At 40.0% G+C, this 18325-nt stretch overlaps 1 protein-coding gene across 1 annotated transcript in view; it reads right to left on the bottom strand.

The window, feature by feature from the left end:
• Positions 1 to 632: 632 nt before the first annotated feature.
• The window catches only part of LOC107699820 (capZ-interacting protein-like), a 28098-nt gene continuing 10405 nt past the window's right edge, over positions 633 to 18325 (bottom strand). The window contains exons 2-6 of the mRNA XM_016501214.1: positions 11434 to 11517; positions 11066 to 11134; positions 10876 to 10944; positions 7317 to 7520; positions 633 to 2431 (exon numbers count right to left, since the gene is read on the bottom strand). Coding sequence (XP_016356700.1) covers positions 2006 to 2431; positions 7317 to 7520; positions 10876 to 10944; positions 11066 to 11134; positions 11434 to 11517 — 852 coding nt within the window. The 3' untranslated portion in view covers positions 633 to 2005. The remainder of the gene's footprint in view (positions 2432 to 7316; positions 7521 to 10875; positions 10945 to 11065; positions 11135 to 11433; positions 11518 to 18325) is intronic.

Here is an 18325-nt window from a genome sequence, read left to right as displayed (position 1 = left end):
ATTCGTAACGGCACCCAGGATGGTATATACATATGGGCATCTTCCGTCACCCTGATGCATGGGTGGCAGATACACGTCTTGGGAGCGACACGTTGCGTGTGAACTCTAATCGCTTGTCACCTAAATAACCTCCAGAGATATGCTTTGAAGTTGACGCACATCTGTTTGTTTTTCTATGATTTAACCAATCAGAATAATTTTTACCGAAGTAATAACATCACTATACTCGGTAACACTTTACTTGAAGGGGTGTGCATAAGACTGACATGAATATGACATTATTTGACCTAACCCTAACCTAACCCTACCCCTACCCTTACCCCTAACCATAGCCCATAACAAAGACATCTCAAACAATGTCATCTTTGCATTAAAAATTACATAACTGAGTGAATGACACAAGAATGAATGGCATAAAAAACCTTCATATTCGTGACGTGTCATGTCATGATTATGTAGGTGTCATGTCAGTCTTATGCACACCCCTTCAAGTAAAGTGTAACCCTATACTCTAACAGAGGTTAGTGACCTCTGTTAGAGTATAATTACTGAAAATGCTACAGCCACATGTGCAGAATCGAGTGCATTTGGTTTCATTTTGAGCAAAAGGCGAAAGCAATTAGGCTTGTTGTAACTAAAAAGTGAACTATTCAGTAAGATAGCAAATTATTATGTCAAGCAATTCAAATGGGAGGGGGGGTAACCATGTTACCTGGTTTGCTCACGCCAGTCAGTGGAGTCAGTGATGCTTACATAATAAAGGAAAGCATCTGGTAAGTGTAAATAAAGCTCTTTATTCAGACTTATATGGGAAGTAGTAGATCATTGATGCAGTACAGTAGCTTTGCTGTCACAGTGATACATTTCAGGCATTTTATTTAATAATAAAGTATCTTTCCATAGCAGCAGTGGAGACTGCTGATAAATTTGGCTTTCGCAATATATCTGCCACTATGTTCTTTGTATTGATTATATGTATCTTGTTATTAAAAAACGGTGAATTTTAGTAACCATCAGAAAATAAAAGTGCAGTTAGTGACTCGTGATTTTGCAACTTTAACCACACCCTCTCCACAACCCTCTCAGCCAACTCAATGTCAGTGAACCTAAACACTCAAAATGACTGATAAATCATTTCTGAAGTGTTTATGAAGCATTTCTAGACAACTTTTGCTGTTTACAGAGCCTAGGACTATCACAGAGGCATGTCAGATATTTCAAATTAACCAACAGTCAATAAAACTACACCTATTTCAGTGATATTTATCACATGAATATTCAAACAGGGTGAAGGCTGGAAAAGTATTTTTAAAATGGAAAATGCTCTCCAAAGGTGAAAGCGTTCCTGTTCTCTGAACAGCAAATAAGAATCCAACATACGTTTATTTAAAAGAAAAAGCAAGTAAGATAATCAAGGCATATAAATAACTCAGACATACCATACAGAGTTTGAATAGAAACTCAGGGTTTGATATAATGGCTTCATTTTAGCTATAAGATCCCACCTGATCTCTTGAGAAAACATAACTGTTACACATTTTTGCAGTTGGTGGCTAATTTGTACAGTTTGATTTGTAAAAAAAATGTATGATTTTTTTTAAAGGTCCACCACTAAACCTAACCAGCAGTGGGGTGCAAGGAGATTGTACAAAAACATACAAATGAGATTATACAAATTCACCACCAATACTCCAAAACATAAAATTGCAACAAATTGCCATGAGTGTGCTGATAACATCTAACCCTTTGTGTACTATTTGCTTTAGCAATAAGTCCACAAATCCACAGTCCTAAAAGAGAAGAATTCAATCCTGGCATTCAGACTTTGTCATTCTTCATCTATACTGGAGTCTGTTCTCAGCGAATCCACATGAACATTTGTTAGAATCGCTATTAATTCAACTGTGGTCGGCAATAACCTTCTCACTATTCTAGCTTGCTAAATCAATGCTTATGTTGCGCAAAAAAAAAAAAAAACATTTTGATGACCATTACCCTGTTACTTCTATTCTGGGTTGTTCTCTGCATCCAGAACTTCCTTGTCTTCTTTCACTTCTGTCCTGTCCTCTTCTGTCTCTTCCTTGTCTTCTTCTTGAGCCTGTTTACAGTCAAAAGGTTCATATCCTCCCTTATTTAATTCCTCACTTCCTATATGGGTTACTTCGGTCCCCTCATTTTCTTGGGGTACATCTAAGTGCTCTGTCCCGTCTTTTTCCTGTTGTGGGCCATTGGTGGGTTGAACAGAGTCTGTTTTATCTTCAGTATCCTCCTGTGAAGGCCCACCAAATAATTCCCCTTCATCTCCATTCTGCTGTTGACTATCTGGTGCACATGGAGAGTCATTTCCCTCGTTCCATTTAGTCTCCTCACATGCTGACTTCCTGTGTTGTCGTGTGGGCAGCCGTCGCTTAAAAGACAGCCTAGCTCGACTCTGTGGAGTGAATACACAAAATCAGACTAGCTGAGTTTGTAAAAGTTGAATTAATTCATAACTTTAATAAACTACAGACTACAACTGACATATTTACTTTGTATCAAAACTTACTTACTTAGCCGCCATGCTACATAAGCAGCATGCTAACTGGACAGAACATCATAAATGAAACTGGAATTGATTAAATGAAAAGGAAAATGGCTGCAACACCATGTGCCACACAAATAGCCCTCGTCATATTTACCACACAGCAGAGTGTTGCTAAGCTAACAACACAAGGCTGTGATAAGCAAAAAAATAAACAACTATTGCGTAAAATCATGGATCTAACCAAATATTTATGATTTAGGGGGACCAAATGTAAAAGTGTATTCATCATTTATTGAAAAACAAATGGGTTTCACAGAAATCTGAAATTTAGGTGGTGATGTTGTGTATTCCTCTCAATATGATAAAATGGCCTTTTAATTACACTGAACTATTTTTATTTTAAAGCAAAATTATATTCAACATTCTTCTTGACTAATCGACCATCCCAGTTGAGCTTGTTGCAATGCATTCTGGGACCGGTTCCTGGGATGGATACTTGGTTCCAGTGGCGGTTGGTGGAAAATTTTCTAGGTTGGGTGCCACGTCCAACAATTTTAGCATATATCCCAGTATAGCAAAAAGGGAAAATATTGACTTGAAACATTTTAAATAAAGATCATTGTTTTAACAAGTTCAAGAGTTTGAGGATGATTCTCACAAAACAATATTTTCTTCTAGAATTTTTCAAGATAAATTAAAACATTAAAATTTCATAATTCACAATTTATTTATACAGTGCAACAGCAAAAACTGTGAGGGAAAAAAAATAAATGTCACATTTGTTTAGAGCATTTTCTATAACTACAAGTCAAGCTGCAATACCAAACAGGAGCACACGGAGTGTCATGGTTCGCTACTGTGAGGAGGACGGAGCGAGGAGACGCAGAGTCGAATTCAAACTTAGACTTTAATAATATCCAGGGAAACAGGAAAACACACATAGCAAGGGTTGACATTAACAATTCCAGACAAGGGAGAACAGAACAGGCTAGAACTCAAATAGGGCAGATAACGAGGGGCAGAGAGGTGAGGAGGATAACTAATAATGAGAAACACCTGGAACTAATAGAACTAAATGGGGACAGGAACAGGAAGGACCAAATAAGGGCATAAAGAAACAGGAGGCAGGAACACAGGGAAAACAAAACAAAAACCGACCATAAACGTGACACAGAGACGACAACAGACCACTATACCAGTCGCCTTAACCTGACTGTATATAAATGTAGACAGATCCATTCAGAATTATTAAACAGAGCAAAACACAAATTAAAAAGCAAATAAAAACATTCTGAATTTGTCGAATGTGGTGATCTTAAGGCGGCTCGACATCACCAGAGAACGGTTCCTCTGTCAGAGTGAGTACTGATGTCCATATGTATATAAATAGCACTGACCATTGCAAACTCCTAAAACATGCTTCTTCAGCAAGTGTCCATTATGACAAGTTCACACTACAGGATTTTAAGTCCGATTTGCAAGTCAACGAGCTCGCTGACAGCGGGCAGTGATCGCGGGAAAATCAGCGCTCGGCAATCTTTATGTGTGAATTACTCAACGATGCGTCAAAGAGGCTCGCTGACGCCAAACAAATATCTAGCATGCTAAATATCTGGAGCTGTCGACCAACTCGACAACACGTGGAATCAGGTGTCGCAACGAGCTACAGCCAATGAGAGAGCAAGGCATGGTTTGAGGTCAGCGGAAGAAGGCCCTGTCCCAAATGGAACACTTCATGTGCACTTGCAGTCTTACGGACTTACAATAGCCGCCGCGTGTCCGTTAAGTCCACGAGACGGTAGGGTGTCCCATTCGTCATTTTAGCATTGAGAAGGGTTCTCTCGAGCGCCCCCTTTGCGGCCGTTATGTGCCCTCGATCCGCACTTCTGCTGAGCCCGCACTGGGGCGAGCTCCGCAGCAGACTTCTACCCGACAGTCAAAGCGGCATTACGTCACGAAAGGGCGGACTAAGAGGAAGACCGCGAGGGTTTAGGGTGCCATTTGGGACAGGGCCGAAAAACAGCAGCACCAACATGGCTTTAAGAAGTTTGGACACAAGAAATGGAGCAAATTTTTTCAGAACAGATCATCACACAAACAGCTTGCAGCACTAATTTCTTCCTGACGTCCATTTACAAATAAACAACTCCTGTTTCACTTGTTGTTTTGCGTCATTCCCGTTCAACTTCTCACGTCTGTTTTCATGACAAAACATGGTTTGGGGACCGTGTAGAGTCGTTGGGTGACAGAGTTGTTGTCAGCCTGTGTAGTGTGTGACCCCCTGTTGTGGATCATTTACGTTGTGTGAATACTACAACGACTTCAAAACAGACAGCAAGTCATGTAGACTGAACAGCACAGCTATCTGCCGACGTTTAAAGTCGTGTAGTCTGAACTAGGGTTTATAAAACACTTGACAGACATGCAACCATACTGAAAGTGCTCGTGCAAAAAGCTATCAGAGAGCGCACATACACGGTTTGTCTATTTGCACACTAATAATAACAGACTTGCGCGTGTCTAATAATGTACGACTCCTGTATGTCACTGGAATAGTCTTTACCTCCATTTCAATCGTCATCCATCAAAACTTTACTGTTAAGTTACTGATTTGCTTTATTCAGGCCATCCAGACTAGTCCTGACTTCAGCTTAAAGATAATTAATAGAGGTATGTTTGTTCCCACCAATCGTTGTTACATTTTAAAAGTTACATTTATGAATGATGACGAAAGCAGATTAGTGCTAGTCCTCCCTCCCATTGCAGTCCCTGCAAATCGAAAAATAAATAAATAAATCTTTGTATGGAAGTCTATTCTCAGCCTGAGTGAAATCGTCCAAAAAGGGGCGGTACTCCACATAATGTGACTTGACGCTGATTGGACTATATATCCTGAGGCAGAACAAACAGTCCAGAACAGTGACAGCTAGCGTAACACTGTGGTTGAATGTAATAGAAAAAAATCCTCCCTTTCACACTTTGGTGGTGCGTCGCCCTATCGCCCTAATGAAGAAACCGCTCCTGCTTGGTTCCTTCCTGTGATGGTTTCTGCCTAGTTTGACATCTAGGTGGAAAGATTAGGTTTTGCGGACAGAGCTGTTGCTCTTGAATGACAGCACTCCAGTATTGGATTATACTAGATTTTAAGGATGTAAAACAAAAAAGAGGATTTAGTAGTTTTACGTTAAACCTGGACTCAAAGTAACCTTCGACAACCAACAGTACATTAGGCTATTTACAGAATGTAATATTAGCATACCGCATACAGCAGTTTAGGGGCATTTCTAGCCTTTCATGATCAAAATTGTCCCAGTATTTGAACGTTTTTGTATGCTGTTATGGATATGTTTAACTAAATTGGCTTTGCAGTGTCAAGCTGCTTCTTCGCTGACAAATGATTAAAAACACGTTTTATTTCCTACAGTGGATTGTACTCATCCTACATTGAATTAAATAACTCATCCAGCACTTATTTTGTTTTCTATCTTATTCATCATCCTGTCAGAAATAGCTGAAAATGATTCAGTTTGTGAGTCAACTGTCCAAATTAATTCAACTGAATTGCAAACAAATTCAGACCTTTCTGTGAATTCCCATTGCATTCCAGAATCAAAGAACATAGCTCGGCAGCTAAGTACTACTTTAACTAAATATAAACAATCATGTGTTATTGCTGCATTCTTTTGTGAATGCTCTTTGAAGAGGTACAGAGGGTATGATGCAGAAGTGGCCTGATTGGATTAGAGAGGACAGTCTCTATAGGCTTACACAGAGCTTAAGCCCACAATACTGGCTGCAAAGAGATGTGCACCTTGACCTTCATGCTGATATCATCAGATCCTCTTCTGCACACATCAGAGATTTTCTGAGAAACAGCAAGCCTGTAAAAGGTTACTGCAGAACTTTCAAGAGATCATGTTTTGCCACTCATATTAGTCTACAAAAAATACAGGGTTTTCAATGACAAATTAAAATTAAATGTCCACTTACAGACCAAAATATGTGATCACAGCCCTGCAGTACCAGTTATTATTTACTGATGCAACCCTAAACCCATCACAGTATATTTGGAATGCATATACTTACTGTAAAGTAAATTCTAAGAGAGTATCCCTCACACAATCCAAAAGTGTTGGTATTTTGCTGCAAAGCAATAGTTTTTTTTTTATTTATTTATATTTTATTTTATTTTTTATATTTTTATTATTTAAATTGTATTGATATTTTTATATATATATTCAAAAAGCATTACTACAGAGCTCCTAAGGGGACATGCTGATAGAAACAAAAATAAGTTGGGAGGAAAAATTATATTTTAGTGCATTTTTCTGTGTTACTCTGAGAAACTTTCTCTTGCAGAAGTATTGCATTCTCTTACAAAACATTTGCATTTTCTTGCAAAAATATTGCATTCCCCCAAGAAACTTTCCATTCTCCTCCCACCTCATTATTTCCATCACAAAAGTTTTGTGAGCAAATGCAAAGTTTCTTGGGGAAATGCAAAAGTTTTGTGAGAGAATGCAAAAACACTGAAAAATAATTTTTCCTCCCATCTCATTTTTATTTACATTTCCACTGTTAAGAAGAAAGCAATTTGTTACTTATTAGAGTAAATATTTTATACCGAATGTAAATGATTGTCACTTCTTTATCAGAATCAAATCTTCGCTCTAAAGGACAAGTTTGTGTCACATTGACATTACAGTAAGTTCCCAAACAAGAGTAAAAAATATAAATATACATTTTGGACAAAATGTATTTTGGAAAGCGATATATTTATAAGCTAGTTGACCTTGTTGATGCTTGGCTGTGGAGTACCCTCGACCGGCTGCTCGAAGCTAACCGGCGCCTCATCTTCACAGGACAGCTGAGTGGGCTGCAGGGTGGAGCTCAGGGAGCTGCAGGGGCTGATGGGACTGCAGGCTGTGGGCGGCTGTTTGGACTCTGGACTTTTGGGTGGGGAGAGCAGGACAGTTGGAGAGAGAGCAAGATTGGCCTTAAAGAGAGAAGGAAAGAATGTTTTAAGGCTCCTGCATAATGTTCTTGAATAGAGACAAAACTAGTGGTCAAATTGTTTTTAAATGCTATCTAGAGAACAGAGCAGATGATATAATGCACATATTAATCTAATGCAACTTACTGATGATGCGATGTACATAAAATTGTGGGAGTTAAATTAACAATTATTTTACTTTAAATATGTATTTAGTGGCACACAGGGCAGTGTGTTGTTCAAGACATCCTGTATAAGGAACTGTTGTGCTCAAGGCCGGATTATTATGGTTATAACTAAAACCAACCAACCAACCATAAATAAATAAAAATGTTGTTACATAAAATAAAATATTTCAGCTAGTTTCTAAGGCAAGGCAACATTTCTCATTTTTGTTCAGTTTAACTTGAATTTCTAAAATACCTGAAACTAAATATACTAAAACTAATAAATATAAATAAATAAACACTCATTAATAAAAATGACAAACTAACAAAAATGACAAAATTACTAAAACTACCTAAAATAAAGTGAAAAAAAACATATTAGAGTTTAGAATTTAGAAAAAAAAAAATCATTTAGAATAATAACAAAAACTATAATAGTATATCAATGATAGTAAAATAACACTGGCTCTAGGGTAGTCAGGTTTGAGCCTGACCTGGGTCATGTAACCTATTCTCTCTCTCACACACCGATTTCCTGTCAAAATCCCATTTTCCTATATACTAAAAGCAAAAAGCCAATTTATAAAATAAAAACAAGTAATTAATCAAACATATTTGACACAATTGTTAATAGAAACATAATATTTCAAAATGGAAATATAAAATGTAATGTTATACAAGTAAAAATTATTTTTAAAAGTGAATACAATTTAAAAACGATCATAAAATGTATTTAATTTAATAAAATAAGCTATTAATAGCAAGTGAATTTTTTAATAAAAATAGAAAATGCAATATACTTAATAAGTGTTAAAATATTTTAATGAATAAAAATACATTAAGTAGTTAACATTAAAATACATAAAAAATTTAAAAAGGTATTGCTTTTAAATGGAAATTAAAAGACAAGTTCATCACCATTCACAGTAGTACTGTATCTAGGTTCTTAAAATCATCTTTAACTTGACTACCTGTGTCTTACCCATGGTTAACCTCTGCCATAGGCTGCTGGATACAGATTAGGCTTAGTTTGAATTCCACCAGTTCTGCCTAAAATAAATCAGCCTAATCTCAACAAACAAAAAAGGCAACAAATGATCTAAATCTAGTGAGCCGTTGACATTGGATGACATGTATATATATATATATATATATATACACACCTCAAGAAACAGCAACTTAAAACAACTAAAAAAGCTTGATTGAGTTCCTCTTGCATTGTAAATTGAAAGATGTTGTTCCGAAATAAATATCTCCTACCTGTACAGGAGAGAACAAGAGAGAGAAACGGCAACCCTTTTGTCCCATGACTGCCTGATAGCTGCTAAGTCAAGTCTATTACAGGTCAGCACTCAGCAACTGTGGCTAAGCTGTTATCTCATTAGAGTCCTTGCCTGAACCAATTGGAGGAGCGAGTGCAGACCTGTTCCGTTTATGAGCAGACGTATCCCATGGACCAATGACAGTTCAAACTAACTAGACATCTCTCGTGACAGATATCTGGGGTTCAGTTGCAGGTATTGACCTTGCAGGAGTACAATATAAACTCTAGGTGGCAGAAGAGTTGTATTAAAAAACCTTGGCTTTGTTTGCAGAGGAATATCTTTTACTGCAAGCTGCACATAACACTGTATACTGCCTACTGGTTTTAAGTAAAAGTGTGTCTAGTTTTTACATTTTGTCAGTTTCATAAAATAATGACTAAAAGAAGATGATAAAAAAATCTTGGTGGATATTATTATGAAGTGAAGTGAAGTGACATGTGGCCAAGTATGGTGACCCATACTCGGAATTAGTGCTCTGCATTTATCCCATCCAAAGTGCACACACACAGCAGTGAACACACACACACCGTGAACACACACCCGGAGCAGTGGGCAGCCATTTTTTGCTGCGGCGCCCGGGGAGCAGTTGGGGGTTCGGTGCCTTGCTCAAGGGCACCTCAGTCGTGGTATTGAAGGTGGGAGAGAGCGCTGTACATTCACTCCCCCCACCTACAATCCCTGCCGGTACGAGACTCTCTAACCATTAGGCCATGACTTCCCCAATATTCCCCAACATTATTTTTTATGTTGCATATGCAATATGCATACTACTGTATGTATAGTACACATACTATATACTGCATAAATATCAAGAGTGTTCTTATAGCTTGCCATTCTGAACATTTTAGACCATTGTGTGGTCTTGTTTTTGATATGCCCTTGCAATAGCACATTTTCAACACTGGGTGACAGGAGAGTTTCATAAAAGTAGCAGCAGGTTCAACAGGTAGACTTGCAAAATGCTATGAGTAAGATGTTGGTGTTAAAAATAGACAATAAATTGGCCTTTACAAAAAAAAGAGGAGAATATTTCAATTAATGCTGCAGGAAGCATATGCATTTAAAATGTACTGAAAACTCAATTCCGTTTCAGCTAATAGTTTCACGACACAACACATTTCCTGTTTCCTGAATGAAAGTTCACTTCGGAAATGATATGTTAAATTGATAAGCAACCTCACAAACCTGCAAGGTCAGCATCTTTCAAATGCAAATATATTTTTATTCATTACATTTATATAGCGCTTTTCTAGGCACTCAAAGCGCTTTACATTGTCAGTGGGTATCTCCTCATTCACCACCAGTGTGCAGCATCCACCTGGATGATGCGACGGCAGCCATAGTGCCAGAACGCCCACCACACACCAGCTTACTGGTGGAGAGGAGACAGAGTGATGAAGCCAATCAGCAGATATGGGGATTGTTAGGAGGCCATGATGGTCAGAGGCCAATGGGCAAATTTGGCCAGGATGCCAAGGTCACACCTCTACTCTTTTCGAAAGACATCCTGGGATTTTTAATGACCACAGAGAGTCAGGACCTCGGTTTAACGTCTCATCCGAAGGACGGTGCTTGTTGACAGTATAGTGTCCCCGTCACTATACTGGGGCGTTAGGACCCACACAGACCACAGGGTGAGCACCCCCTGCTGGCCTCACTAACACCTCTTCCAGCAGCAACCTAGTTTTCCCAGGAGGTCTCCCATCCAGGTACTGACCAGGCTCAGCCCTGCTTAGCTTCAGTGGGTAACCAGTCTTGGGCTACAGGGTGATATGGCTGCCGGACGGAAATATATGGTAAATGCTTGTGCAAACAGCTGGCTGAAACTAAGATCTTGTGTGAAGTGGATAATCAAGGAAATCTCACCTGTAGTTTTTCAATGAGGGGTGAGCTCTTTATCTTCAACTTAGGAGGATGAGGACAAATGAACACCTTCTGCACCAGAAAAAAAAAATGATTACAAATGGCATTAAGATATAACAAGATGTTTTAACATTAATCGATTATTGATATTTATAACTCATAGTAACTGATGTGTTGACAGTTACATGCTCACCTCTTCATGTTCTTCATCTTTTTGGTTGTTTATCACCAGAGAACATGGGGGTCTTCTCATAGATTTCACCTGCAATTCAGTACCATACAGGTTATAATATACATGATCACTAGTGGGACTGAAAATAGAGAATGTACATTCTCCACTGACAAGGCCATGTAATTGACACTAGGTGGAATCACCACTTTTGTAAACAACAGAGCTCCTCAGTCTTGACAACATTGGCACATATTGCTTCAGAACCCTTCCTCGATGTTTGTTTTGCCCAAACTATTTCAGTACCATTTAAAAATGAAGAAAAACAAACATAATTTGCATTAGGAACAACCAATAAGAGACTAACAGAAAGACGTCAGATGTTCCACTACCTCCATGCTTCCTGGCATTGGTGGTGCATGACCTTTGAGTTTTCCAGCCAGCTGAGCCACTGACGACTTGACTGGCGCATCCTCCTGCAAACAGAAAAGCAGATTCCCTGACTGTTTGTTTCACTCAGCGGTGTTGCTGTTGGATGTTCTTTTCTGATGGACCACAGTATCCTGATCTCACTTTATTGACATGGGATCCCACAGCGCCTGTAGTGGAGCTCAGACCACCAAACACAAGCGAGGAAGCTTGCGGGGGGGAAGTGCACACCCTACTGCTCATTTTACACATGGGCGTCTTTTTTTGGGCCCATTACATAAGACAAGCATGATGCAATAATGGGATCAAAATTCAGCATGCTCTTGTTTTTACTAGACATGTTTTCTTACTTAAGAACAACTGGAAAATGAAAGACCTTTCAAAAGGAAGAACTGGTTACATCAGAACCACAGAAAGGGGGGTGGTGGAGAGGCTGACTATACTTGGAAGAGCACATTACCACTCTATTTCTGCAGTATGTAATATGTATACTGTGTGCAGTATCTGAAAGTACAATTAGCTGTGATTTCTATTACGAAATCAGATTATTTTCATTTTTAATCAGACTGGCAAGATTTTTTTTCACAAAACAACCAGAGACCAGAGTTTGAATCCAGGAGTCATGTCCCATTTCCACTTTCTCTCTCTTCCTCCACCTTCCTTTGAGTTCTCCACTTTTCTATATAATAAAGGCAAAAATATATGTGTAAATCCAACAATAAACAAATTTTTCTTGGCCTATATCAATTATTTATCAGTTTTATATCACCCATCGGCCACACTCCTCTCTGGTATGGAAGCCTGTTTCCACCTCAGAGCAAAAAATAAAAAATATGGGGAAATAAAGTTTAAAGTAAGATTTCACAAATGAATTCAAATGATCAAAATGTGAGAAATGTAGTCAAAATGAGAAATTATCAGCTGTGAGATATAAATGTCACATGTATGGTCTTTGTGTTTTTGGTTTTGTCTTTAGTGCCTTGTTGTCTGACCCAGTTTCCATAGTGTGCATGTGATTATTGTATTTAGTTCACCTGTTGTCTATTAATTAGCCTATTAGTCCTCATTTGGTTTAGTACAGGGGTGTCAAACTCAATTCCTGGAGGGCCAGAGCCCTGCAAAATTTAGATTCAACCCTAATTAAACACACCTTATTCAACTAATCAAGTCCTTCAGGCTTATATGAAAACTACATGGTATGTGTGTTGTAGCAGGGTTGAACAAAACTCTGCAGGGCTCCGGCCCTCCAGGATTTGAGTTTGACACCCGTTTTTGTACTTAAAGTCCCATGTTTCCTGACTTCGGTGTCCTGTCTTAACATCGTGCTTGGATGTGTTGCTAGCTTGTTTCTCTGTTTCCCTACGTTATTTGGATTAAAGACTATTATTGTTATTCCGTCTTTGTGAGTACTCTGTTTAGCACATTCCGTGACAGAAGACAGGACTGCTAACAGTGTTTGTTTTGCGGCATTTTCTTTTTTTGTTTTTTCCCTCCATCACCATGGACCTTCCTGCAGTCCAATTGTTGTGCCTGGAGCAGAGGGATCACTCCCTGGAAATCCACACCACGGACTTCATAGAGCTGGGAAATCCGACGCACTACCCAGACCGCTCGTTTTGCGTGTTTTACATCTCAAGTCTTAGCTAGCAGTCTAGAGCAAACCTGCCAGGGAGAGGTACTTAGGATGATTTCGTCGCATGTGTGGAGTGGGTGCTGGTTAATAACTCAGCCTCCATCACCATGGACCTTCCTGCAGTCCAATTGTTGTGCCTGGAGCAGAGGGATCACTCCCTGGAAATCCACACCACGGACTTAATAGAGCTGGGAAATCCGACGCACTACCCAGACCGCTCGTTTTGCGTTTTTTACATCTCAAGTCTTAGCGAGCAGTCTAGAGCAAACCTGCCAGGGAGAGGTCCTTAGGATGATTTCGTCACATGTGTGGAGTGGATGCTGGTTAATAACTCAGCATTCACCATCGGCCTTGCAGAGCCTACGGAGCCAGTCAGCCAACACCCAGCCAGACGGAGCTACAGCCTGATTCCACTGCAGAAACGGAGCCTGCGCCTGCCACGGAGAAAGAGCCAGCGAGCCCTGCTGAGCCATGTTCCGCCTTGGAGCCTGAGCCCAATTTAATGTCTGACCAGGTGTGTGAGTCGGCAACAATGCCCGTCGCCGAGTGAGTACTTGTGGAGTTTGAGGGCATGGATGGAAGTCCCGCCCACACTGCCACCGCTGCATGTGAGGTGAATGTGGACCCTGGGAATTGGACTATAATGAGGAGGTAAATTCCCTTTTTCTTCTGCCCCCGTTCAGCCAGAAACCTCTAGTGCTCCTGCTGATTCCGCCCAGCCCAGAAACTCCTGCGTCTCCTATGGTTCCTCCTAACTCCTGCTCTCCTGTGTTCCCACCCAGCCTCCCTCTCCTGCCTCCTCTCCAAAAAGCAGTCAGTTCCTTAGCCCTGCCTCAACTGATTCGTGTCAGCGCCTTAAGCTCATCCTCAGTCAGCGCCATCCGGGCACTCTGATTCACCTCAGGCCTTCCAGTCCCCTGCATCGCCTTGGCATGAGGATACCCTGTCTCCGCCTCCAGCCACAGAGCCCCAGACTCCACCTCGGTCCTCCAACCCATCGGCTCCGCCTTGGCCAAATGCTCGCTCAGCTCCACCATGGCCCATAATCCCACCAGCTCCACCAGGCTCCCCCGTCCCACCAGCTTCACCTTGGTCAGACGATTCCACCTCAGGATTATGGGCTGCCAGTTGCACCTCTGCCCTTTATCCCTTCAGCTCCACCGGGCTCCTCCTTCCCTCCAGCTCCACCGTTGTCCTCGGTTGCACTGGCTCCGCAGTGGTCTTCCAGATCCACATCTCAGAGTCCCTTGAGTCCCAGTCCCTTGAGCCATGAGCTCCACCTTGGCCCTCCGGACCTTCTGTGTCACCCTGGCTCCGTGTCTCCTCGGCTCCATCTTGGCCAGCCTCGTCACAGGAGATCGTTCCTCTGGTTACATCTCCACCATGGCTCCTCCCTCCTGTGACTCCGCCGTGGAACTCCATGCTGACTGTGGCCTGGGTATACATCTGGCTTCTCTTGCTCCTGGCTTCCCCATGGCTCCTCCCACCCTCCAGTCCCCCATGGACTTTTATTTTGGACTTGGTTTTGTTTGACACCTCTTCTATTCCTCGCCCTCTTCCAGAACTCCCTCCCTCCCTCCCTCCTCTGGACTGTCTAAGGCGCGAGGACGCGCCTTCCCGGGAATTTTCCCTAAAAATGACTTGTAAAATCAATCAGTTGGTAGTGCAACTGAAGCAAACAATCAACTATGAGTGGCAAGGACTGTCAAAAGATCTCCGGGATAAAGTTGTGGACAGGCGCAAGTCAGGAGATGTCACAGCAAAATCCCCAGAGTTAAATCAACTCGGGTTTTCTTTACTAATGCTCAATCATTACTTAATTAATCACTTAATTATCCCATTAACTTTAACTCGGCTTCAGTGTTACTTTAACACTCTGTAGACTGGGACAATATGTACTCTGAGCAGAGCTGATTTAACTCTGGGGATTTTGCTGTGTACAAAAGGCTTTATCAATGCCTAGAAGCCCAGTGAAGTCTATTATTAAGAAGTGGAAGGTATTTGGTACAACACAGACCATCCCTGGATCAGGACGTCGCTCCAAACTGGATGAAATAGTCAGGAGGAACTGGTCAGAGAGGCTACCAAGAGGCCTACAGCCATTCTGAAGCAGTTGCAGGAATTTATGACAAAGACTGATCATTGTGTGCATGTGACAACAATATCACAAATTCTCCACAAATGTGGCTTGTATGGGAGGGTTGCTAGAAAAAAAGCCACTCCCCAAAAAGGCCACATACAGTCATGACTGAGCTTTGACAAAACGCACTTTGAAGATTCTGAGGCAGATGTGACTAAAATTGAATTATTTGGCCTCAACACCAAACGATATGTCTGGCGAAAGTCCAATACAGCTCACCATCCAAATAACACCGCTCCTACAGTAAAGTATGGAGGTGGTAATATACTGTTATGGGGTTGTTTCTCTGCAGCAGGGACTGGAGCACTTGTCAGGATAGAAGGAAAAATGGATGGGGCAAAATACCGTCAAATTCTTGAGGAAAATCTGCTGCCCTCTGCCAGAAAGTTGTCAATGGGAAAAAGGTTTACTTTCAAAATGACAATGACCCAAAAGACCAAAAGAACACAGCAAAACTGACCACACAGTGGTTGAAGGAGAAAAAGATGAATGTCCTTGCATGGCCTAGTCAAAGCCCAGACTTGAAGACTGCAGTCCACAAACTGTCACCATCAGATTTAACTGAACTTGAGCAGTTCTGCAAAGGAGAGTGGGCAAATATTGCAAAGTCTAGATGTGTAAAGTTAGTAGAGACATATCCCAACAGACTAAAGGCTGTAATTAAAGCAAAAGGTGGTTCAACAAAATACTGACATAAGTGGGTGATCCTTTTTCCAACACAGTGATTCTGTTTTTGTTTTGTTTTTAAATTTTTTGTTTGTTTGTTTTTTACATGTTGGTGTTATATCTTTCACTTGGATGCTATATGTTGCACTGAGTAAACACAGCTGGATAAAACAAAAACTGCGTCCATCTTCATTTCAGGCTGCAAAGCAACAAAATGTGATTATTTTTGAAGGGGGTGATTCTTTTCTATACCCACTGTATATACATTTGTGATTGAGAGATATAAAGCTGCAGTTATGAGAAAAAAGTTGAATTTGTGTGATATCAATTTGTTTTTGAAAGATATAAAGCACAATTGTGAGATATAACATGGTAATAGTAAGAAATAAGTTGCAATTGTGAGATATAAAGTCCCAATTAGGAAATATACATTTGTGAATGAGAGCTATAAAGTTGCAGTTAGAGAAAAGTTAGTAGTATGCAGCACACTAGTTGTATATTCTGGACACAGCAGCTGTTTTGTGTCGAAGAACAAAGATGGGTGTACTCCGAGTTTATCAGCAGCACAGCTGACCAGCATCACACTTACTGCCTGGGGGATTCTATCTCTCACTCATCACAAGGAATATATCAGTGTTTCATTGAAAAGTGAAGAACATTTTTATTAAAGCATTGGTCATGGCTGAATTTGTGCTGAACATTATCCTACAGTATGCTTCAAAGCCTCAAACACAAGAGTAAGCACTTGTTCTTGGCAATAATTTATCTTATACTTGCCTTTTTCTCTATATGCGGCTCTGCCAGACTTTGCAAACGGAAACATGTCTCTCCATCAACATTCTTCCCAAATCTCCCAAATATACACACTTTCCACACTTTATTTAACTAGATTTCCACACACATGATGACCACAGTCACCTTGCTTCCTCCTGCCACAAAAGCACAACCTTTCACTTAATATCACACTCCTTCTGAATACCACTGCACACATTTGTGCCTCCAGAAAGAAGACGTGTTTTCCCCCAATCCACTTCCCTCCCTTTCCTGCAGTTCATTTTCTTCATCCATGATAAGCAGAATTCCCCTGAGACCACCCACCCCTTGACTGATTATTTTGGCGCCCATGATTGTTAACTCTTTCCTGTTCCTCGAAAACAAAACCACTGTAAAAATTGTAAACTTCAAAATGAGTACAATAGGGTCAAGAATTTGTTTAATGTTTTGTTCAAACCCATCCTTGTTGGTATTTTTGGTAAAGAGGACTGAAGAAGGAACCCCTAAGAAAAGGAAAAAAAACATCACAATGGAGATCTTTGGAATAGGTCACCCATATTAATGTAAGTGAAAACTATTTTCTCGTTTATGACTGTATTTGTTCCAAGGAATTTAGGCGATACATCATTGTACTTAAATGTGATGATGTGATGGCATAATGAATGTACATTAATATTATAATCAAGCCGATTTAAATCTGTTAAACAAAACAAGACACACAAATTATGACCTACATAAGTTAGCCAGAGATCATTTTAACCCTATGTTTGGATAAATCTGTAGGGCGGGTGGGAATTATGGGCTCGCTTTAGGAGTGGGAGTACAGAAAGCTCTATTTTAGGGTGCTGTGGCCTGAGAAATAAACCACAGACCGGCCTGTCTGGGTCTGGGTCAGTGATACTTGAGCAAAACCATGTCTGTGGAGACAGATCATGTGCAGTTTGTGGTATGAGAAACACTGGTTCAAATTTTGTTGAAGCTGTGTATACATACAGTAACTGCAAAATGGAATTTCTAATGGATTCACTTTTACGCCTGTTTCACAACAGCAGCCTAAGTTGCAACAGCAGGTTCATGTTGTGCTTTCACACAGTGTTTCTGCTGAGTAACAGAACTCCATAAAGAAAAGAAAATGATTCCTATAGCTTACTACATAGGGTAGGTTTTTTAAAATAATGGCCATAAAACAATACAATTTAATTGAAATTATATGACGGCGATTACATTATGCCAATTTGCTCATTTTGGGTGAACTAACCCTTCAAATCATCTATATTTATTCAGATTTACAAAGAGAGAGAGAGAGAGAGAGAGAGAAATGTTTAGCATAAAATGATTAGCATACTGATATCTGCCCTTGTGAAAAATATTAAATCATTGACTTTAATCTCATTTCTATTGAAACTTCATAATTACACATTTGTAAGGATGAAGTTGCAATTTAGTTCATTTAAAATATATTAACTTTAAATTTAATATTGACAATACACGGGTTAAAATTATAATCAAGTACTTCACATGTGCATCAAAATAAGTGTACTTATTTAAAGTACAACAAAAGATTACTCAACAAGACCAGATGAAACTTCTAAATTATCTAAGCTAACAGAGTGTGTTAAAAATGTAAAAGATTGGATGACCA

This window comes from Sinocyclocheilus anshuiensis, unplaced genomic scaffold (genome assembly GCF_001515605.1).
Source record: "Sinocyclocheilus anshuiensis isolate Anshui unplaced genomic scaffold, SAMN03320099.WGS_v1.1 scaffold194, whole genome shotgun sequence".
Classification (NCBI taxonomy): domain Eukaryota; kingdom Metazoa; phylum Chordata; class Actinopteri; order Cypriniformes; family Cyprinidae; genus Sinocyclocheilus; species Sinocyclocheilus anshuiensis.
Note: the sequence above shows the minus strand (reverse complement) of the source record. Positions and strands in the feature narration are given on the sequence as shown.